The sequence below is a fragment of the Balaenoptera physalus genome (assembly GCF_965194825.1).
Source record: "Balaenoptera physalus genome assembly, chromosome: 3".
NCBI lineage: Eukaryota > Metazoa > Chordata > Mammalia > Artiodactyla > Balaenopteridae > Balaenoptera > Balaenoptera physalus.
This window is the reverse complement of record NC_138890.1, coordinates 6,487,431-6,510,207: the sequence shown is the minus strand read 5'-3', so window position 1 is coordinate 6,510,207 and position 22,777 is coordinate 6,487,431. Positions and strand designations below refer to the sequence as shown.

Below are 22,777 nucleotides of genomic sequence, written 5' to 3'. Positions count from 1 at the left end.
TGACACAGAATATATATCTGGAATATATAAAGAGCTCTGAGAAATCAACAAGAAAAACGTAAATATCCCAGCAGAACAGGCAATTCATAGAAGAGGAAACCCAAGTGGCCAACAGATTTTGGCAAAAATGTTCAACAGAGAAATGCAGGTTAAATTCATTTTACACTCACCAGATTGGCAAAAATCAAACAGTCCATAAAAACCATGTGTTGGCAGAACACGAACTTCCTTTACATGCAAGAAATTGTAGGTTGGTAATACCACTCGGTGGAACACTTTGGCAATATCCAGGTTGAAGGCAAACACTCCGAGTATCTGAAATTTCCCTCCTGGGTGTACACCAACAGCAAACTATGGCCCATGGGCCCAAATCTGGCTATACCTGTTTTGAGAAATAAAGTTTTATTGTAACACAGCTATGCCCACTTATTTACCTATTGTCTACGGCTGCTTTCATGCTACAATGAAAAGAGGGAGTAGCTGCAACAGTGGCCATCCTACAAAGTCAAAAATATTAAATCTGTGGCCCCTCTGTACAGGAAGAGTTTGCCAACCCCTACTCTGGATCCATGCTTCTCAAACTTCAGTGTGCATGTGGATCTTCTGGGCATCTTATTAAAATGCAGGTTCTGATTTACCTATTCTGGGAGGGGCCTAAGAGTCTGCATTTTAACAAGCTCCCAGGTGATGCTGATGCTGCTAGGCCATGGATCACGACATGAGTGTCAAGGATCCAGGTAGCACAGGGTTCAGCCAGGATGTGTCTGTGAATCTTTGCAGACACGACAGAGAAATATGGCTTCATCAGCATCTTCAACTCATTTCATCTCTGCCCCCCAGCAATTACCAACTCGGTTAGGGCAGAAACTTTCATTCATTCAACGTCTGTTGCAATCTCAACGTGAGCCAGACACACCCGAAGCAGGAAGGGAATTTCATGCATTGATAGCCAAAGAAATCTCCCCAGCCTTCAAGGATGGGTGGAAGAGGAAACATAACATGCGGTTGCACAGTGTCCTAAAATCCAGCCCCCGAGTCAATCATGGTGTGACAGACATGACACAAGGGACCCATGGGTGGAACGTGGCACTGGATAGTTCTTATAGCAGCAGCTCCCAGGCAGCCACACAGAAGGTTGCCAGATGCCCACTGGCTCTCAGAGGGCAGAGGACACACCTGTGGTCCCAGAGCCCAGCACAGGAGGAGGGTGATCAACATGTCTTGGGTGAACATTCTAGACATTTGTGCAAGTTTCCACTTGCAAATTCCTCAGTGTGGGGTACTTTTTCCCTCATCCAGTTCCTGTTTGACACACAGTAGGCGCTCCAAAAAATATTTGTTGAAAAAAATATATGTATGTGATGAGTGCAGAAATGATTCATATTCAGTTCCAAGAGCAATCATACATAAACAGCATTGACAAAAAAATAATAAGAGCCAGGCCAGAGTGAAGGGAAACAATTTTGAAGAATGAGAGGACATTTCCCCTGAAGACAGCACTACTCTGGGGCTGGGAGCATGAGTGCTTTCTAAAAAGGAAAAGGAGAGAGGAGTTAATATTTGTCAAGCACTTGTGTATGAAATGCTATGCGCACAGTAAATGAGATTTAATCTTCTCAAACCATCTGAGGTAGGTGTGGTGGTCTCTAATTTGGAAAAGAGGAACAGGAGGCTCCACCAGCCACCTCCAGGTAGAGGGTGGGGGGTCTGAGTGGCTCCCCCTTGGTAAGAATAGGATCAGAGGTAGAAGTTTGCAAGAAGTGGGTTCTGGCTCTAGAGAAGGAATTGTGATGGGGTTTTGGGGGAAGTGAGTTCTCCATCCTTAGAAGAATTCAAGTAGAGACTGGATGACCACCCATCACTAGATTCTTGGAGCCCCTCCTGATGCCAAAATTCTATGATCTGTTTTAGGCAGATCCTTCTCCAGGCTTTTCCAACTGGAGCAGGAAGGTTAAAAGGGGCCTGAGTCACTCAAGAGCAGCCAGCTCCCACCCTCCTGAGTCCATGGGGTGTGAGTAAGCTGGGCCCAGACACTTTAGACACACCTGGTGGGTGGAATCACCAAGAGGAAGCACTAAGCTACCCACATCTCCCAGCAGCAGGATGCTATGCCCCCACTTCGTCCTTCCCTCTCCTTGTTAGCATTTTTTAATATTTCCAGGGCCAGGGCTGCATTAAAAGCCTCTATGCAGGATCAGCCACAACTGTGTGGCATCTTTTTTTGGGGGAGGGGGGTCTTAGTTGCGGCACGTGGGATCTTCATTGAGGCACTCGGGATCTTTCATTGCGGTGCGCAGGCTTCTCTCTAGTTGCGGTGCAAGGGCTTCTCTCTAGTGGTGGTGTGCGGGTTTTTCTCTCTGTAGTTGTGGCACGCAGGCTCCAGAGCACATGTGCTCTGTAGTTTTGCAGCACGCGGGATCTCTAGTTGAGGTGGGCGGGCTCAGTAGTTGTGGCGCCTGGGCTTGGTTACCCCGCAGCATGTGGGATCTTAGTTCCCTGACCAAGGATCGAACCTGCGTCCCCTGCATTGGAAGGTGCATTCTTTACCACTGGACCACCGGGGAAGTCCCTCTGTGGCATCTTTGTGTTGAGAACTGGCTCCTCTGCACCCCCAGTCTACCCCCTCCCATCTGTGGGTGCTGGCTGAGGAGGGACAGGCCAGAGTTTCCTCCTCCAGGCAGCCCTCCTTCCTGCCTCCCAAGGACATTCTTGGGAGATGTAAGTCTCCAATCCCAGCCCAAAGGTGGGAGAGAAGGCAGGGCATTGGACGCCCCCCCACCCTCGCTCAGGGGCACAGCTGAGCTGGCAGCGCAGGTCCTCAGAAGGGCAGGTGCCCACCAAGGCCCCCATGGCTGATTGCTGCAGCTGTGACAAGCAGGATGGCAGGCCTGGCTGGGTCCTTGTTCTCTGCTCCCGCTGGAGGGCTGAGAATGGGTGAGGGACCAGAACAAGGGGTGAACAGGCAGAGGAGGGCCAGGCCGTGATGTGTAGGGTGCCCTGTGCTGCGACTGTGATAAACCTGGGCTGGCTGAGAACTAGCCCAGCCTCTGAACCTCGTAAGGGCGGCAGGGGGTAGGGTGCACCCGTGGCCCAATGACTTGGCTTACCAGGGACATCCAGTGCTCAGCGATTGCACCAGCCCAGAGGCATACCCCACCCCCAGCTCTCCCCACAATTGGAGCTGGGATCTTTTTTTAACCAGAATCTAACAAATGCTCTGAAATGATTTAAAAAAAAAAAAAAAAGCGTTCTGAGTGAGGACTGATGAGGGAGGGGGTTTTGGTGAGCTCTGGGGGCTCCAGGGTACCTGGAGAGTGGTCTTTTCTCCCATCCAGCTGGGACTGTGTATGCTGGGGCTGAGAGGTCTTCAGGGGCACAAGCAGCTGGGGACAGAGAGAAAACTGACCCCCCTTCAGATATTTCTGGCCTGTTCCAGTGGCTCAAGGCCCTGACCCAACACACAGAGAAAGCCATCTGAACTGGATAAGTCTGATCCCCAAACTGGGTGGTAAGCAAGCACCCCAAGGGGACCCTAAGAAATGAGGGGTCAGGGCTTCCCTGGTGGCGCAGTGGTTGAGAGTCTGCCTGCCAATGCAGGGGACACGGGTTTGAGCCCTGGTCTGGGAAGATCCCACATGCCGCGGAGCGACTAGGCCCGTGAGCCACAATTACTGAGGCTGCGCGTCTGGAGCCTGTGCTCCGCAACAAGAGAGGCCGCGATAATGAGAGGCCCGCGCACCGCGATGAAGAGTGGCCCCCACTTGCCGCAACTAGAGAAAGCCCTCGCACAGGAACGAAGACCCAACACAGCCGTAAATAAATAAATAAATAAATAAACCCAAAGTTTTAAAAAAAAGAAAAAAAAGAAAAAGAAATGAGGGGTCAGACATCTTGAGATGGTACCTCCTCCTTCAGAGTGGCCCTTAGTACGTCTGTTCCCAGACCCCACCATCCCCCCTAGAACAGGAACCCCAAAGCCAGGAAGGTGTCCTCATGCTTGTTACTAAGTTGGGCACTATGAATTGTAAATAAATGAGTGAGAGAATGAATGAATGAATGAATGACCAAATGAGCACATGAATGAGTGATTAAATGAATAAAAGAAACGACAAATGGATAGACATATGGGTAGATAGGTAAATGGATGAATGGATAGGTGTATAAATTCATAGCAAAGTGGTTGGGAGGATGGATCGATAGACTGAAGGAAGAAAGGAACGAACGAATGAATGAACGAACGAAGGAACGAACAAAGGAAGGAAGGGAGGGAGGAAGGAAGGAAAGAAGGGAGAATGGTTGGGTGAGTTGATGTGGTTAGATTGCTGAGTGGTTAGATGGATGAATAGATGGATGGATGGAAGGACGGATGGCGGGTGGATGGGTGGGTGGATGGGTAGATGGACTGATGGAAGGAAGGAAGGATGGATGGGTGGATGGATGGATGGATGGATGGACAAATGAGTAGATGGGTGGGTGGATGGATGGAAGGATGGATGGTTGGATAGATGGATGGATGGAAGGACGGATGGCAGATGGATGGGTGGGTGGATGGATGGAAGGAAGGATGGATGGGTGGGTGGATGGATGGATGGATAGACAAATGAGTAGATGGGTGGGTGGATGGATGGATGAGTGGGTGGATGAATGGAAGAAGGAAGAAAAAGTGACTACCCAAAACAAATATTTTAGTCAGGATAGGTGCCATTGTATGATCCAAGGTACCCCAGCCTCTCCTCTTAAAGGTCTGGTCTGGACACCAAGAAGTGGACCCTCCCCCCAGCCAGGGCAACCCCTGCCTCCCACAGGCTTTTCCCAGTCTTGGGGGCTGGGTCAAGGCCAAGCCACTCATACCCCCAGACAAACCCACGATCAGTCCCCACTGCACCCTTGCAGGCCTGGCCTTGCCCAGGAGAAGCTTTCAGATGGGGGCCCAGCCACCCCCCCAGCCCCGAGGTACTCTGCCTGAGGCTCGGGACTTGATACGCAATTTGTGGGGCAGGGAGGGCTGAGCCAGATCCTCTGGATCATTCCCAGGGACCTGGCAGGCCACCCCAGGAGGCAACCCCATGGGATCAACACTGGGTGCCAGCAACACATCTGAGCGCCCCGAGGCCCGGCAACCAGTGGGTATGGGTGACCACAGCCCCCAGCAGGGCCTGAGCTCCGGTCTGGGCCCCTCATGTCTAGCCAGCGGGTGACAGCTGAAGAAGGCGGCTGGAAGAGCGCTCTGCAAGGCCATGTCCATTCTCTTGGGGGTAGGGGGTGCAGGGTCCTGGGGGGACCTGGGGGAAGTGGCCAGGCCAGTCCACCTGGGAGCCGCCAGGCAGCCCCAGCATCCTGGAACCCCAGCGTCCAAGGAACACGGTCTCAAGAGGCAGCCATGGGAGCCGGGTAGAGAGGGGAGCTGTTCAGCCCCAGGGTGGGGATCTCCAGCCCAGGGGGCCTCCCACAGCAGAGTGGGCAGGGTCCAGGTACCAACAATGGGGGGCAGGAGGCCAAAGCGATGCTTGAGAGCCCGTAGCTCAGCCCTGAGCAGATCGTTCTCCTCGAGCAAGGCGTCCAGCCTGCCCTCTAGGGCTGCGTCCTGGAGACGTCGCTTCTCCCGGGATCTCTTGGCCGCTTCGTTGTTCTTCCTCCGCTTCTCCCAGTAAACCGTATCCTTCTTCTCTTCTGGCATGAACTCTCGCTGCCGACGCACGGCCGTACCCCGGCCTCTCGGTCCCGGTCCCCTCAGGGCTTTGCCACAACCCTGGGGTACATCTAGCGGGACCAAGAGACCCACATCCATGGCTGCCTGGGGACCCTGGGGAGGAGAAAAAAGTTCTTGGGCTGGAGGCAGGAGGCTGACCTGGGTGACTCCTCCCTCTAATTTATCCTGTGTCTCCACCGTCCCCAGGGGGAGGGGCGCGGGTGGAGTGGGAATTGGGCTGGAGACCAGGGTGGAAGCAGAAAGGGGTGTAGCAGGGAGAGTGAGGGCCTGGTGGGATGGTTTAGTGCCTGATGGAGAAGTGGGTGAGGCTGCAGAGAGAGGTTGATTGACTGGGATAAGGCTTAAAAGCAGACCACAGTCGTCATGGAGAGCTGCTCGGGTACCATATCCTCAGGAGGATGCAGGCTCCTTTCCAGGAGTTCTTACCACTGAGAAGGTCAGCAGACAAGCCAAGGGCTCAGTTCAATCTGAGCTCCAGGGTAAGATTCTTGGAGACCCAGAGAGACATAGGAGGAAAGCTGAACCTAGAAAAAGAGAATGTGTGCCCATGGAGTTAAACTGAGCCAAGGTGGGGTCAGAAGATAAGCTACTACTCATCTGAAAAGAGCCAAGATTGTACACCAAAATGTCCTCCATCTGTGGTCAGAATTTTGCACCTGCCCAGCCACCCTACCTATATATTCATAAGGTCTTCTATTCGCCCACCTACTCACTCGTCTGTCCTTCCCTCTACCCACCTACCTAACCAACTCACATTCCATCCATTCATCCATTAATCCACCCATCCATCATGTATTTATCCATCCATCCACTCCTTCAAACACCCATCCATCCCCCACCCGATTGTACAATCCTCTGTCCATCTCCCACCCACTCACTCATCCATCTAACTGTCCATTCATTCACTGATAGCTTCATTTTAAAAATAATATTGTGCCTACAGGTAAAAGAAAAAATATACAGGGAATTCCCTGGTGGTCCAGTGGTTAGGACTTGGCACTTTCACTGCTGTGGACCTGGGTTCAATCCCTGGTCAGGGAACTAAGATCCCACAAGCTGCGCAGCGTGGCCTAAAAAAGAAAAGAAAAGAAAGAAAAAATAGACAAATTGAACTTTATGAAAGTTTGTAAATTTTGTGCATCAAAAGACACTACCTACAGAGTAAAAAGGCAACCCACAGAATGGGAGAAAATATTTGCAAATTACATATCTGATATAATATCCAGATTATATAGGGATTAATATCCAGAATACATAGAAATCTCTTAAAACTCAACAACAAAAACCAAACAACCCAATTCAAGAATGAGCAAAAGACCTGAGTAAACATTTCTCCAAAGAAGCTATATAAATGGCCAAAAAGCACATGGAAAGATGTTCAGTGTCACTAATAATTAGGGGAACTGTAAATCAAAACCACAATGAGATGCCACCTCACACCTCTTTGGATGGCTACTATCAAAACAACAGAAAATAGCAAGGGTTGGCCAAGATGTGGAGAAACTGGAACCTTTATGAACTGTTTGTGGGAATGTAAAAAATGGTGTAGCCATTGTGGAAAACAGTATGATGGTTCCTCAAAAAAAATTAAAAATAGGATTACCATATGATCCAGCAATTCCACTTCTGGATATATACCCAACAGAATTGAAAGCATGGTCTCAAAGAAATATTTGTACACCCATGTTTGTAGCAGCATCATTCACAGTAGCCAAAAGGTGGAAGCAACCCAAGTGTCCATCAACAGATGAATGGATAGGCAAAATGTGGTCCATCCATACAGTAGAATATTATTCAGCCTTAAAAAGGAAGGAAATTCTGACACATGCTACAGCGTGGATGAAAGTTAAGGACATTATTTCATTGAGCAATGAAATAAGCCAGTGACAAAAGGACAAATACTGTATGATTTCATTTATAGGAGGTTATAGAGTAGTCAAAGCCATAAAGACAGAAAGTATAATGGTGGTTGCCAGGGGCTGGGGAGGGGAATGGGGAGTTAGCATTTAATGGATACAGAATTTCAGTTTTAGAAGATGAGAAGAGTTATGAAGATGGACGGTGGTGATGGTTGCACAATACGTGTCATGTGAATGTATTAAATACCACTGAACTGTATACTTAAAAATGGTTAAGATGGTAAATTTTACATTATGTGTATTTTACCACACTAAGAATATTTTAATAATAATAATATTGTACCTTTACTAAGTGCCAGGCATCTTTCCATCCACATATTCATTCATTGGTCCCTTCACTCATCCACCTTCTATTCTTCCATTCAACCAACAGATCCTTCCTATGTGCCAATCAACCTTCCACAAATCCATTCATTCATCTATATATCCCTCCATGAGTCCATCCATCCATTCAACCAACAAAAAGCAATTGACAAGAACTTCCCACATGAAAAGTGTTGAAGAACCAGAATATTAAGAATAGGAGCAGATAAAAGAAGCAAAGTCATTAGATTCTCAACTCCTAGGCTGGAGCTCAGAAAAGATGCCCAGGGCCCCAGGGGTACCCACCCCCCAAGGATGGGGGACCACCTCCTTTGCCACAGCCCATTTTCCCACATTGGTTTTCCTGAAAATCCTCACACAAAGGTCTGACTCTACCGACCACCTGGGTTCCCTGCACCTAGGATGTCATCACCTTCTGTGACTGTGATGCAAAACAGGTGGAGAGAAAAACCAGAGTGGGACTTCCCTGGTGGCACAGTGGATAAGACTCCACGCTCCCAATGCAGGAGGCCTGGGTTTGATCCCTAGTCAGGGAACTAGATCCTACATGCGTATCGCAACTAAGAGTTCGAATGCCACAACTAAGGAGCCCGCCTGCTGCAACTAAGACCCAGTGCAACCAAGTAAATAAATAAATATTTTTTAAAAATAAAGAAAAAAGAAAAACTAGAGCAAGGTGTGAGGCTTCTGCCTGAGAACTCAGAACGGGCTCCAGAGAAAAGTGGACATTGAGGGCTGGCATCTTTGTTCTGAAAAACCATTGACTAACCTCCATGAGGGCAGGTATGTGTCTTTTTTTGTCTACCAATGTATCCCTGTGCCTGGCATTGGGCTCATAGACAGTAGTTGGTAAATAAACATTTGTTGAATGAGTGAATAGACACATAGACGAATGAAAACCGAACCTTGTTCATACATAGAGAATGTTTGGCCCTCCTCCTCCTAAAACTATGAAACACACCTCATCACCCTGTTTGCTTTGGCCACCAGGAAACTCGGCATTCTGTTTTGAGATGAACTCTGGTAGCTTTCTTGAATTGGGAATGTAGTTTTTCTTCTCCAATATTATTGTTTGAATTTAGTCTTATTTTGTGCTAACAGCTCTTGGCTTTAGTGTCTGTGTCTGCATAAGCTAATGCAGGTCATGCCTGAAAAAGGGTAGAGACATAAACGGTCAAATAACAACACTCCTAGGAATTCTAACCGTGATCCTAGGTCCACATTTCCCAAAGTATATTCTCAAGAACCCCAGTAGCAACAGTGTTCTGCCCCCTCCCAGAAAAAAGATGCAAATACATTTGAGAAATATTGCATTCCTTGTTCCGTATATGAAAATCACAAAGATATGAGAATCATTAAAGGCTCTGAGAAGTCCTGCAAAAAAAGTTTAACTTGTGTTTGACTTGGAAGTTCTCAAATGTATTTGGCCACAAAATATCGACTTCACAAAACACCTTGGGATGCATATTTATTCATTCATGCATACAACACTGTGTCAGGTTCTAAGGTGGTTACTGGGACAGCAGAGGAAAATTAAACAGCCTCCCTGCCCTCACAAAGCCAGGAGTTGATGGGTGTCAAAGGCACATCCCAAGGGCCAGCTGGACTGGAAAGGGAGGAGGACACAGCCTAGGGGTCCTGTAAGGCCGAGTCAAAGCCAGCAGATGCCCAGGGAGGAAGGCAGTGCATGGGCTAGAGGTCAGCTAGAGCAGGAACAGGAGGCTCTCATGCCAAGCCCATGAGGCAGACAAGGGCTCAGCCTCACAGCGCCCTGCCCAAGTCCCTCCTCTCTGTGGCTCAGCCTGAGCCGCCCCTAACCACCACCCCGACACCTCCACAGGAACCCAGAGGGAGATGGGGAGGTAGATAGCTCAGCTGCCCGAGTTTATTTAGAGAAGATGCAGCAAGTGCTGGGCTGGGCCTTCCTGTGGTCGTGGCACCAGTGGAGGGTGGGCAAGACAGGGGACAGTCCTTGTGAAGCGGCCGGTGGGGGATGAGGAAACCGGAAAAAGGTCTCCCTCAGAGATGGCCCAGCACAACTCCACCCCATCAGCCTCTGCTGCCTCCCTGACTGGTGGTAATCAAAGCTCTTCTTGGTTCCCCTGAGTGATGCGGAACTCACTCACTAAAGCCAGCAGCTATGAGGCTGGGTGACCTCTCATGGTCAAGAAGGTCTTCCTGACAAATACCATATGCTATCACTTATATGTGGAATCTAAGATATGACACAAATGAAGCTATCTATGAAACAGAAACAGACTCACAGACATAGAGAACAGACTTGTGGTTGCCAAGGGGGGTGGGGGAGGGAAGAGTTGGGAGTTTGGGATGAACAGATGCAAACTATTATATATATATATATATATATATATATATATATATATATATATATGATGAATAAACAACAAGATCCTACTCTATAGCGCAGGGAACTATATTCAATATCCTGTGACAAACCATAATGGGAAAGAATATGAAAAAGAATTATATATATATGTATATATATATATATATATATATATATATATATATATATGTAACTAAGTCATTTTGCTGTACAGCAGAAATTAAACACAACATTATAAATCAACTATACTTCAATAAAATGTTGAAGGAGAAGGAGGAGGAGAAGAAGAAGGAGAAGGAGAAGAAGAAGAAGGAGGAGGAGGAGGAGGAGGAGGAGGAGGAGGAGGAGGAGGAGGAGGAGGAGGAGGAGGAGGAGGAGGAGGAGGAGAAGGAGAAGAAGAAGAAGAAGAAGAAGAAGAAGAAGAAGAAGAAGAAGAAGAAGAAGAAGAAGAAGAAGAGGAAGAAGAAGAGGAAGAAGAAGAAGAAGGGGGAGGGGAAGGGGAAGTGGAAGGAGAGGGAGAGGGAGAGGGAGAAGGAGAAGGAGAAGGAGAAAGAGGAGAAGGAGAAGGAGGAGAAGGAGATGGTCTTCCTGGAATGGAGCAAAATCCACCTTCACTAGACTTTTCCCTGTTAGAATGCATTCTCTCTGTGAGTCCATGAAAAACTTCTCCTCTCTCTGGCCCCTAAGACACTTTGAGGATTTGACAGATCAATGATCATATCCCTCCATTCCTATCCCAGTCTCTAAGGAAAGCGGTAATGTTTACGGAGCACCTGCTATGTTCCAGGCACATGCAAAGTCTCACTCTGTACTCACCACCACTCAGAGAGAAATGTTCAGTCATTACCCTCATTTGACAGATGAAAAAACAGATGAAAGGTCAAGTGACCTGCCTAAGTCAACACAGCCAGAATCCAAGTGCAACAGACCCTAGAGCCCACACTTTATTTAACACACCAGCTAAACCTTCCCAGCTTTTCCCCACTTCTTTCACTGAGAACACAGTTTTGAGTTCATTTAGCACCTCTGAAGAATAGACGTCAGTGTCCACCGAGGGAAAAGGGGTCCAGAAGCTGAATAGCTAACAATGGGGCAGGGCTGAGATGAACACCTGGGCTGTCAGGATGATGTACAGGATGGACAGAGTGAAGACGCCTCTAATTGGGCTCAGATTCTCCTTCCCAAATGAGTGTGTGTGGACGAGTCCCATCACTCCTCTGAGCCTCCAATCCCTCATCTAAAATGAGGGGAATAGCAGTACCTACTTCACCGGTTCTGTAAAGAATGAGATCATATGTGTTAAGAGCCAGTACAGGACTTCCCTGGTGGTGCAGAGGTTAAGAATCTGCCTGCCAATGCAGGGGACACGGGTTGGATCACTGGTCCGGGAAGACGCCACATGCCGCGGAGCAACTAAGTCCCTGCGCCACAACTACTGAGCCTGCGCTCTAGAGCCCATGAGCCACAACTGCTGAAGCCTGCGCACTCTAGGGCCCGCGTACTGCAACTACTGAAGCCCACGTGCCTAGAGCCCGTGATCCACAGTAAGAGAAGCCGCCGCAATGAGAAGCCCACGCACCACAACGAAGAGTAGCCCCCCACTCGCTGCAACTAGAGAAAGCCTGCGCTCAGCAACGAAGACCCAACGCAACCTAAATAAATAAATAAATAGAAAGACCCAGTACACAATAATAGTACAAAATGAGCCACATGGCTCCTTTTTATTTGGTGGTGGTGCTAGAACCCTCTCCCACTAGGTTTCTGCTGCCAGACCCCAATGGTTATCTGTGCTTAAAATACCCATAGAACCCTCAGAGACCACCCAACACAATGGTATCAGTTTACAGATGATGAGATTGGACTTCCGTTCAAGATGGCAAATGAAGGACGTGCTGAGACCTCCCCCGTTCCACCCCCAAACACTTGGAAATGACAGGGAAGTGCCAACTTGAACCAGAGACCAAAGCAGAGGTGCCCAGTGACAAGGATACCCCCACCCATGGAAATGTAGGGCCCCTTAATATATATCATCAAGGACACACATTCTCAGAAGACTCAGAAGACAGGGGAAAATACCCTAAAGAGATGAGGAATTTACAATCACTTCATGAAGTTGCCACAAACTTCCCAAATGGAAGAATTTACATCTGTGGAAATAGAGATAATTAGTGCAATCTTCAAAGAGTTTTACAATGAATAGATTAAGTGATTCAAAAAGATAAAGGAGGGGATAGCAGCCATAAAACAAGAACAGGAGGTTATGAAACAAAAACACATAGATATTAAAAAAGAACTGATTGCTCAGATATGAAAAATATAGTTACCAAGAAAAAGCTCAAGAGATGGGTTGACTAGTAGAAGCAGAAACTGAGATCCAGGTCTGGGGACAGACTTACCAAGTTCACATGGAATTTTAGTGGCTGAGGTGGAACTAGTACTCCAAGCTCAGTTTTTAAAAGCCCAGAAGTAAAATCTAGCTTAGGACCTGAGCCTTGAAGCCATCTGTGGCTCTCCAAAGGTGTTCTGTGGCTTCCCCCTCTCTCTTTTCTGTTTTTCTTTCCTTTCCCTGTATAATAAGGTTGCTGCTGAGCTGGACTCCAAAGCTCCTCCCTAATGAGAAACTGGGCTTCCATCCCCTGACTGGGCAGGGTGGGACAAGAGGTATGGAGAAATGGACAGCCCTCTCCTCCGAAATTAGAATTTAATTAAACAGAATCTTAATGTCAGAAGAGGAAATGACTGAGTGAAACTAAGAGGACTAGCCAATATTGGCCATGGGATGCTGATGGTGGTCTCTGAGCCTCAGATTCCTCATCTATAAAATGGGTTCAAGGGTCCCCATCAAATGCAGATGTTTTGAGAATTAAATAGTAAGTTGTGTGTACAAGACACCTGGCATGTCCAGGTGGTCTCACACAGAACACCTTCCTGGGGCTTAGCAAACCCCTTCTTTGAGCCCAAAGACACCCCAGATGAGGACATACTATAGTCATTGCAGTCTCAGCCACCAACAAAGGAGAGAGAAATTTAAAACTTTGAAAGGAAAAAGAAAGGTGAGGGGAAAAAAAAGACGAACCAAAGAAGAGAGGGTAGGCTGCCTCACAAATTCCCCACCCATGTGTGAGCCCACAAGCTTTCCCCTTGCTCCGTACTGAGTGGGGAGCTAAAAATGACCACAGACTCTTCAGTGGGTGTAAGACTTCTTAACAGTTACAGACAAGAGGTGGCATTCATGTGGGCCATGGACATGTGGAAAAATTGTTTGCCCCCATCCGTTATAAGAGAAATACTCACTTGTTTTCATTTATACAGTGAGATACTGGTTTTTTCTAGCTGAAATTGGCAAAGATTTACAAAATGATAGGGGCTTTCCTGGTGGCGCAGTGGTTGAGAGTCTGCCTGCCAATGCAGGGGACACGGGTTCGAGCCCTGGTCCGGGAAGATCCCACATGCCGCGGAGCAACCGGGCCCTTGAGCCACAACTACTGAGCCTGCACGTCTGGAGCCTGTGCTCCGCAACGGGAGGGGCCGCGATAGTGAGTGGCCCCTGCACCACGATGAAGAGTGGCCCCGCTTGCCGCAACTAGAGAAAGCCCTCGCACAAAACGAAGACCCAACACAGCCAAAAGTAAAATAAATAAATATAAAATAAATGATCGCTTCTGTGAAAGTTGCTTCGTATTTAAAAAAAAAAAAAAAGATAAAACCCAGTACTAGCAAGGATGTGGTGAGATGGGCACTTCTATATCTAGAAGGTGGAGGCGTAAATTGCTTCCTGGCAAAACAATTAGACAATACGAAACAAAGTTGGACTCATACCTGTTTGAGGAGTAAAGGTGTCCCGTCCTTCCCATCTAGATCACTGCTTCAAGCACCTGTCTTCAGCAGCCCCGATATCCTTCCTCAGATACACAATTCCAGCCACTTAGAACCTCTTTCATTTACTGAAAAGATATTCTCTCACCTCCACATACTGTTCCTTCTGCCTGAAACATTCTTCTTCTTCCCACACCAATTACCCAGCCAAATCTTATTCATCCTTCAGAACTTAGCCCAGATGTTACCTCCTACAGGAAGCCCACCAGACTGACCCCTCTTAGCTAGGCCAGAGGCCTCTTCTGGGCTCCCTTTGCCCAGGGGTTTTCACCATCACCACCACAGTGATCACTCTGGGTCTGCCTCCCCATGTCCACAGGTCTCCAGAATAGGTGCTCAATAAAAACAGGAGGAGTGAAATATTTGGAAAAGGGGTGTGCTCTGTGTGGTCCCAGAAGGTGGAGCAAGGACCACAGAGAGGGGAGTGGAGGTGCAGTTGGGGGCCAGCATCTGAAAGAATTTTATAAAAATTCCAACTCACAAACCCAGCAGAGGCTGCCTTGATAGTTAATGAGCTGCCCATCACAGGAGGTATGCAAGTGGTGGGGGGCGGTCAAAAAACACTTCTTTCAGTCTCTCTCTCTGACTTCTCCATCCTTCCCTGCCCAGACTCAGGGGGCCCGGGGTGAAGCAGGTGCCTTCCTCCCCAAGTTGTTCCACGTGGTTCTCCTCTGACTCAGAAGGCAGCCCAAGCCCAGGGAAAACAGGGGACCCACAGGGGCTGTCTAGCGCAGCCCAGCCCATTCCACGGAAGAGCCTCAGAGTCACAAGAGGCTACACTCTCATCGGGTTCAAGGCGCCCAAGTGAGCCTCGGGGCCCTGCACTCTCACTCTGAGCGAACCCCTACCTCATAAAACCCCAGGGAAACCGACCTCTAAAACTGAGAACCCTGTGCAGGAACTCAGATTTCAAGGGGAAAAATGCAAGGTACTCTGGGTCTGCCGCCGGCCCTCCCCTTCCCCCGCTCCCGGAGCACAGAGAGTGGCTGGAAGCCATTGGTACCTCTGTGCCCAGCCCGCAAGCCCAGCTGGAGTTCCCAGAGCCAGGAACAGGCTTGATGGGCAGGAAGGGGGCGGGGTGGGCAGGAAGGGGGCGGGGTGGGCAGGGGAGGGGTGTCAGGAGCCAGGCCAGGGGTTCAACCCCTGCTGTGCCAAGGACATATCATGTGACCTTAGACAAATGCCTGGTCTTCTCCAAGCCTCAGTCTTTTCACCTGTCAAATGGGTACAAGGTTTGTGCCTGGATTAGTAAGTAACCCAGGTACATGCTTAGTCCCAAAATGTTATGGGTGTTGTTCATCAACTCTAAGAACTTCAGGGAGGCCTCCAGGGCTCACGGGGTCTGATCCAATGGCAGGCTCATGTCACCCGCCCATGAGTGTCAGCTCAATGGAAATTCACCTCCTGCAACTCCCATGGAAAAAATTCATCTCCAGGACCTTAAGCTCTCCACCCCTGGCCAGACGAGTCCCTCAGGCTCTACCTTGCCCTCTCTCCAACCCAAACCAGAACAGCCCTGAAAATGAGAGGAGCCTCAGATCCTCCGTGCCTGGCAGGCTGGGGTCCAGCTGCCTGGCAGAAGCGCGAGGCCCCCTACCCAGCCCGGAGGTGGTGTCACCAGGAAGGGCTTGAGGGCACCTGGCCCCAGTCATCACTCAGACTCTAGGGAAGGAAGCTCAGAGGTGACCCATGTCCAACCAACGCCAGGACCCAGCCAGCCCCTGCTCCCACTCAGGTCCCTGCCAGGAAGATCTCTCTTCCAGGCACCTGAGTCCCCAAATGCCCTGCAGGTGGCTGGACCCCATCCAGGCCCCCTGGGCCCTACACACAGCCTAACAGCTATGACTCCGCTGGCTCACGCTGCTCCAGACACATGGGCCTCCTCACTGTTCCCCTAACACACCAGGTATGGTCCTGCCTCAGGCCCTTTGCACAGGCTGTTCCCTCTGCCTGGAATGCTGTTCCTGCCAGATACTCACATGGCCCCTCCCTCACCTCCTTCAGGTCTCACTTCCTCAGCAAGACCTGCCCTGATCCCTAGGCTAAATTGCCACCCACAACCCCATTCATTTTCTCTCCTTCTTATTCTGTTTTGTGTTTATTCAGTGAACTTGTCACTCCCTTACTTTTTAATTACTAACTGATTTGCTTAGTGTCTGTCTCTGCCACTAGAACGCCAGCCCCTGAGGCACAACACCCCTCTGTGTCCCCAGTGCCTACAACAGCACCTGGCACACACTAGGTGCTTTTTTTATTTTTTTATTTATTTATTTTTTTGGCTGTGTTGGGTCTTGCTGCGTGCGTCCTTTCTCTAGTTGTGGTGAGCGGGGCTACTCTTCGCTGCAGTGCGCGGGCTTCTCGTTGCAGTGGCTTCTCTTGTTGTGGAGCACGGGCTCTAGGCACACAGGTTTCAGTAGTTGTGGCATGCAGGCTCAGTAGTTGTGGTTCACGGGCTCTAGAGTGCAGGCTCAGTGGTTGTGGCACATGGGCTTAGTTGCTCCACAGCATGTGGGATCTTCCCAGACCAGGGTTCGAACCTGTGTCCCCTGCACTGGCAGGCGGATTCTTAACCACTGCACCACCAGGGAAGTTCCAGTGCTTAATAACTATTCATATAACTAACTATTTGTTGAGTGAATGAACCAGCGTGAACTATCTTGTTGAATTCTCACAATTTCCCTAGAAGGCAGGTTGTCCCATTTTTGCCACAGAGGCTCAGAGAGGTACAGTGTCTTGCCCAGAGTCACACAGCCGGTCATGGGTGAGTTTGGAACCTGGGCAGCTGGACCCCAGAGCCCACTCTCTGGAGCTCTGAGATACAGCCGGAGGTGTGGCAGGTCCCAAAGACACCCTGAGGCCAGGATGCAGCTCCTGGCTCAGGACTCAGTGTCTATGGAGCCCCAGGGCCTCAGTCTGCCTTCTGAGCCGGGCCCAGGAGCTTACTGGGAGTAGCAGCTTCCGGCCCTGGGAGCCCTGCCCTCCACCCCCAAGGGTGCTATCTCTCCCCCATCTCTACAGCTACAGTTAAAGCAGGGACATCCCACTTTCCCAGCCCCCACCCAGAGCCCAGAGACACAGTGGTTCCTGGAGACAGGCCAGAGCTGTCCCTGGGGACCTCGAAGGGTAGGGACTGGACCTTGTGACTTCTCTGGGTCCCCAAAACCCCCACTGGCATCATCCGGGCCCTATCTGGGTACCCAGCCCTGCCTGTGCTAAGCACTTTATAGCCACTATCTGCTGGAGAGATCTTTTTCACCACACAAATCAGATTATGCCACTTTCCAGCTTAAAATCCTCAACAGATCAACACCACACTCCCTTGTCCCACCCATAGGACCCAGCACAGTCCAGATGGAGCTGGTCCCCTCCAAGCTCCAACCACTCTGGCCTTCCGACCACTCAGACTCACCACAGGGCCTTTGCAGGTGCAGTCCTGCTGCCTGGAATGCCCTTCCTCCGTTCCCCTAGATTCCTTGTTCTCATCCTTTGATTGCAACTTCTCCGAGAAGCCCTTCCTGACCTCCCAAGATAGATCAAGTGCCCCTACTCTGCACCTCTACTGAGCACAGGGTGTTTCTGCCTCTTAACATTTATTATGGAAGTAATTTTACATTCACTCCTGTAATTAATTGACTCATATCTCTCTTTCTCCCATGAGGCCAGGGCCTGTGTTTCTTCTCCCCAGTGTTTCCCCACCTCGGGGCCTAGCACATAGTAGGTATTTGATAAATACTCGTTGAATGAATGAGTGTACTGCATCCTGGCATCTCCCCCAGACTCCCATTCTACAGGTGAGGAAACCGAGGCTTGCTCACCTGAGGTGGCACCCTCAGCGCCCACCATGAGCCCCCAGGCAACTGCTGCAGCCAGATGGCAGCCACAAAGTAGTTGCTCAATAAACGTGTGGATGAGCGCGGACTCTAGTGGGACAAAGAAAGAGGAGGAGAGGGAGAGAAAGAGATGGACAGAGGAAGCAGGAAGGGCAGAGAGGGAAGGATAGAGGCAGGCAGAGCGAGAGAGAGAGAGAAAGAGAGAGAACTGATGGCCACCACCCCACAAACTACAACCCCTCACTCAACAGACTCCAGTGAACGACAGCCCAGATCTGCAAGTCCTGCTCATCCTCAATGGCTTCTGGAACTTCGCCACCAACACGCCAGACCCCAGCGACCCCCAAACCCTTACAACTGGCTCCCCACATTTATTATCTAGTCAGACTCCACAAGATACCGACCCTGCACAAACACGGACAGGTCTACACAGCCACTGGAGCCGCTTCACCACCAGATCCCAGAACACAGTTGGACTCCCGAGGAATGAAACTGACCCTCCCCTACAGCCAGACCCCTAGAAGACCACCCAACAGCAGACCCTCCCTGGTCCCTGAAGCAGCCTCTTCTGAGACCTCAACCCCCCCATCCAGTTCCCAGTCCCCCCAACATCCACAGGGGCTGCCATCTCCCTTAAGGACCAGTGCTCTTGCATCCTTTTCGGATGTGCATGGAGCCTGTGCTTTTCATCCCATTAGTGCCAACCAGGTGACAACTAGCCGGACGTCAGCCACCAGCAGCTGCTCCACGTGGGGGACAGGGGCCGGGTCCCTGTCCCCCACATGGGGCAACACCCACGGAAGGAGGAGAGACACACGGCAGGAGGTTGGGAGCCCCGTGATGGGAGAAAGGGCAAGAAGTGAGGAGAAGAGTGGGCTTCGGGGAGAAGGCAGCTGCAGGAGGGCCCCCGAAATGAACATCAGTATCGGGATCTGAAGGCTGATGCTCCCACAGCCGACTCCATGGGGCCTGGCCCTGGATGCCACCTCCACCAGGCAGCCCTCCTGGCCCCTTCCCCAGGGCATTACCCTTCCCTTTGCTCCCCCTCAGGGCAACATTGTCAAAGGAGGCAGAAACTAAGAAGGGAGAGGAAGGGGACCCTCGGAAGGTGGAGAAGCCTGTTCTTCCCCTCCCCCACCGGCCAGCGCGTGGGGATCGGATGGGGCAGCCGGGACGGTGGCAAACAGAGAGACACGCAGGTAGGGGTCACACAGAGAGAAATCCCAAGAGCCGCAGACCCTCAGAGCCAGAGACCCAGAGACAGAGAGCTAAGACAGGGACAGAGACACAGAAAGTGCTAGCACCAGGGTGGGAGAACTGTAAGAGGCAGAAAAGACTCAGAGACAGTGCGAGAGGGAAGGGACATTGTCAGGAGAGGGGCTGAGATGGGCTGGGGGAGGTGGACTGGGTGTGGGGTCCCCGAGGCCCCCCGCCCTCTGGATGTTGACCAGCCTGGCTGGACCTCTACCTGCCTGCAAGGCTCACCTCCGGGTGGCTGTACCCCCAGCGAGTCCTGCGTGAGCCACATCAGCCGCGTGGGGCCTCAAACTCCTCCGTGGTGGAGTCACCAGCACTTCTGTAGAGGTGACACCCTGGCCCCCGCCTGTAGTTCGTGGCTTTCCCTGCAGGGCTGCATCTCCCACCTCCCACCTGGTGTCTGCCGAGGGAGCAGGTGCTGTGGGCTGGCTCAGGCTCAGGGGGGTCACAGGGGAGCAAACAGCCCCACCAGGAGGGCACACGGGGAGGGCAACCCACTGATCTAGCCACTGGGGACCCAAGAAGGAGAAGGTCTGGGCTGGCCAAAGCTGCAGCGTCTCATTCCAGCCCCTCAAGACTCTTCTAGATAGATCCAGGGGCAAAAGGAAGAGGGTCTTTTCTCTCCTTACATTCGAGGACATTCTCCCGCCCAAATACCTTCTGTGGTTCCCCACTGCCTTGCAGATCTTCTGATTCCTCACTCTGAACATACCTTCTCTGCACAGCCTTCCCATCAGAGGAAACTGAGGCACAGAACACCAGGAGAAAGTGTGTCTAAATCTTTACAGTACGGGTTTTTTGAGTGGACATCGGTAAACGGGAATGGAAGGCATTCCAGGCAGAGGAAACAGCAATGCAAAGGCTCAAAGGTAAGAATCAGCATTTATACATTCAGGGAACCCTGGAAGGAGGAGGGACGTGGGCAGAGCTGCTTGCAGGAAAACTCCCACACATAACCCCGGGAGGCGGATGAACAGACTGCAGGGGCGGGACGGGGCCCTGGAGGTGGGGAAGAGCCTGAGGCACGCTTTGCATCCTCTTTCGGTGCCCAAAACCTGGCCTGATTTGACGAAGAATCACTCCGAGGTGGGATTGAGCGGGCCTTGATTTGGAAGCAGCGGCTCCTGGTGGGCGCCGTGTGGAACTACACCCTCCTTCATGGGTTCCTTCAACAGACATTTATTGCAAACCCAGAGGCCTTCCCGGTGTATTAAAATATTTTTTTTCAAAGTTATGAATATTGTTATAATTTTATAAGCCAGATACATACCTGATGATTTGGGGTTTGATTTATTTATTTATTTTTATTGAAGTATAGTTGATTTTCAAAGTTGTGTTTGTTTCAGGCGTACAGCAAAGTAATCCAGTTATACTTACATACATATATATATTCTTTTTCAGATTCTTTTCCCATATAGGTTATTACAAAATATTGAGTAGAGTTCCCTGTGCTATACAGTAGGTCCTTGTTGTTCATCTATTTTATTTAAAATATTTTTAAATTCCTCCTTCCTATAAAATAAATTCATTTTAAGCAATAATCATGTAATGAACCAAATAATAATAATGGCCATAAAAGAAATGCAGGCAGTGAAAATTTAATTAATATTTTACGTAAATAATTGTCCAGTAGCTACATGAATTTTAATAAAACTGAAATATCTGCAAACACTACAATTTGGGAAGCCACAAAATCGTACCATTGATGTACCATTTTATTTTCTTGATTCATTCTTTAGTGTTAAAACAAGGAACAATATAAAAAGAAGGTTTTATACACTTTTTTTTTTTCTTTTGGTTTTTGTTTGTTTGCCACGCCGCATGGCTTGTAGGATCTTAGTTCTCCCACCAGGGATTGAACCCGTGCCCCCTGCGATGGAAGTGCGGAGTCCTAACCACTGGACCGCCAGGGAATTCCCAGGTTTCATACGCTTTAAATCTTACAATTTTATTTGTCAGTTATACCTCAATAAAGCTGAAAAACTAAAATTAAATAAGTAAAAAAAAGTTTAAAAAAGATATTATTCAAATTCAGCACTATAGTTCATGGATGAGCTAATATTTACACTTGCCAACAAAAAAAAATATTGTAACTCATGATTTGCAATACTTCGCTCTTTTAATAAGCATAATAAAATCAAATGGTCATAGAAAGTTATTATTATTATCTGAGTGACTACTAAGTGTCCAGCACTGTTCTAATCACTTTACACATCATAACCTCTTTTAATCCTTCCCCAAACCTGTGAAGCAGGCACTATTATTACCCCATTTTACAGATGAGGAGACTAAGGCACAGAGATCAAGGTCATGGCCCAAGGTCACACAGCAAGGAAGTAATGGAACTGGATTTGAACCCAGGCTGACTCCCTGTAGGATGTGTGTTCTTGACGTATCAGAGTGGACTGGGGTCAAGAGGAGGGTGGTCAAGGACCACTTCCCTGGGAACATGGAGGGTTAACCAGGAGGAGTAGAGGAAGGGCATTTTAGTAAAAGGCAATGACAGTGGTAAAGACTCTGAGGCAGAAATAAGTTTGATGAGTTGGAGGAATAGAGAGGAGGTCCGTGGGGCTGGAGCCGAGTGAGGTGGGGACTGTAGTGGAAGATAAGGTGGGAGATGACAGCAGGGGCTGCATCATGAAGGGCCTTAGGGAACCACTAAAGGTTCTAGGCAAAGGAGGAGTGACTGATTTCCTCCCTTCTGTTGTGCAGCATCTGGCACCACGAGGAATTAGGGCTCTTTTGGGTGTAAATAACAGAAGCAGGAGGCAGGATCTTACATAGGATAAGGGGTCTAGGCATCCTGGGTCTGCCCACCCCAGCAGTGTGGCCATTGACAAATTGCTTTACCTTTCTGTGCCTCAGTTTCCTCAACTGTGCAAAGGAGATAATAATAATACCTACCACAGAAGGAGAATTAAATAGGTTAATACATGACAAGTGGTTAGAATAAGGATCTGGCAGGTAGTAAGGGCTACATAATGTCACATATCATTATATTCCTTGTCACAACAAATATGGGCTCACATAACTAAGAGCCTGACAGCTTCAGGTGAGGTTTGATCCAGGTGCTCACATGATATCACCAAGTCTTCCTTCTGCCATCACAGGCTGCCTAGGCTTTATATTATGGCTCCACACAGCAGCTAAAGCCCCAGTCCCAACCCGGTGGCCCACAAAACTGCTACCGCAGTTTCTCCCATCCTCAAACCACACTACCTAGGGCCAGATTGGGCGTCTCTTCCAGTTGCCCCAAAGAAAGGAAAATATGCCTCCCCAGAATCCCCACCAAGTCTCCCTGCCTCTCATTGGCTCTAAATGGGCTACGTGTCCACTCCTGAGACAATCGCTGTACCCAAAAAGATGAGGTAGTGGCTGGGAGCTGGGGCTGGAGCCAGTCACAGCTGATGATGGGGGAGCATGGTCAGAAAAGAAATGCAAGGTCCTAACTCCACTTTACCTGGACTGTTGGGTTCTGTGCTGGATGCACAGAGAATCACCACCTTGCCTCAGC

The 22,777-nt window shown here is 49.5% G+C and overlaps 1 protein-coding gene across 1 annotated transcript; it reads right to left on the bottom strand.

The window, feature by feature from the left end:
* Window positions 1-4,551: 4,551 nt before the first annotated feature.
* On the bottom strand, window positions 4,552-10,304 carry NFILZ (NFIL3 like basic leucine zipper). The gene has a single exon (XM_082455581.1). It carries the CDS (start codon window positions 5,786-5,788, stop codon window positions 4,919-4,921), a length of 870 nt encoding a protein of 289 aa, XP_082311707.1. The 5' UTR covers window positions 5,789-10,304; the 3' UTR covers window positions 4,552-4,918.
* Between the last annotated feature and the right edge of the window lie 12,473 nt (window positions 10,305-22,777).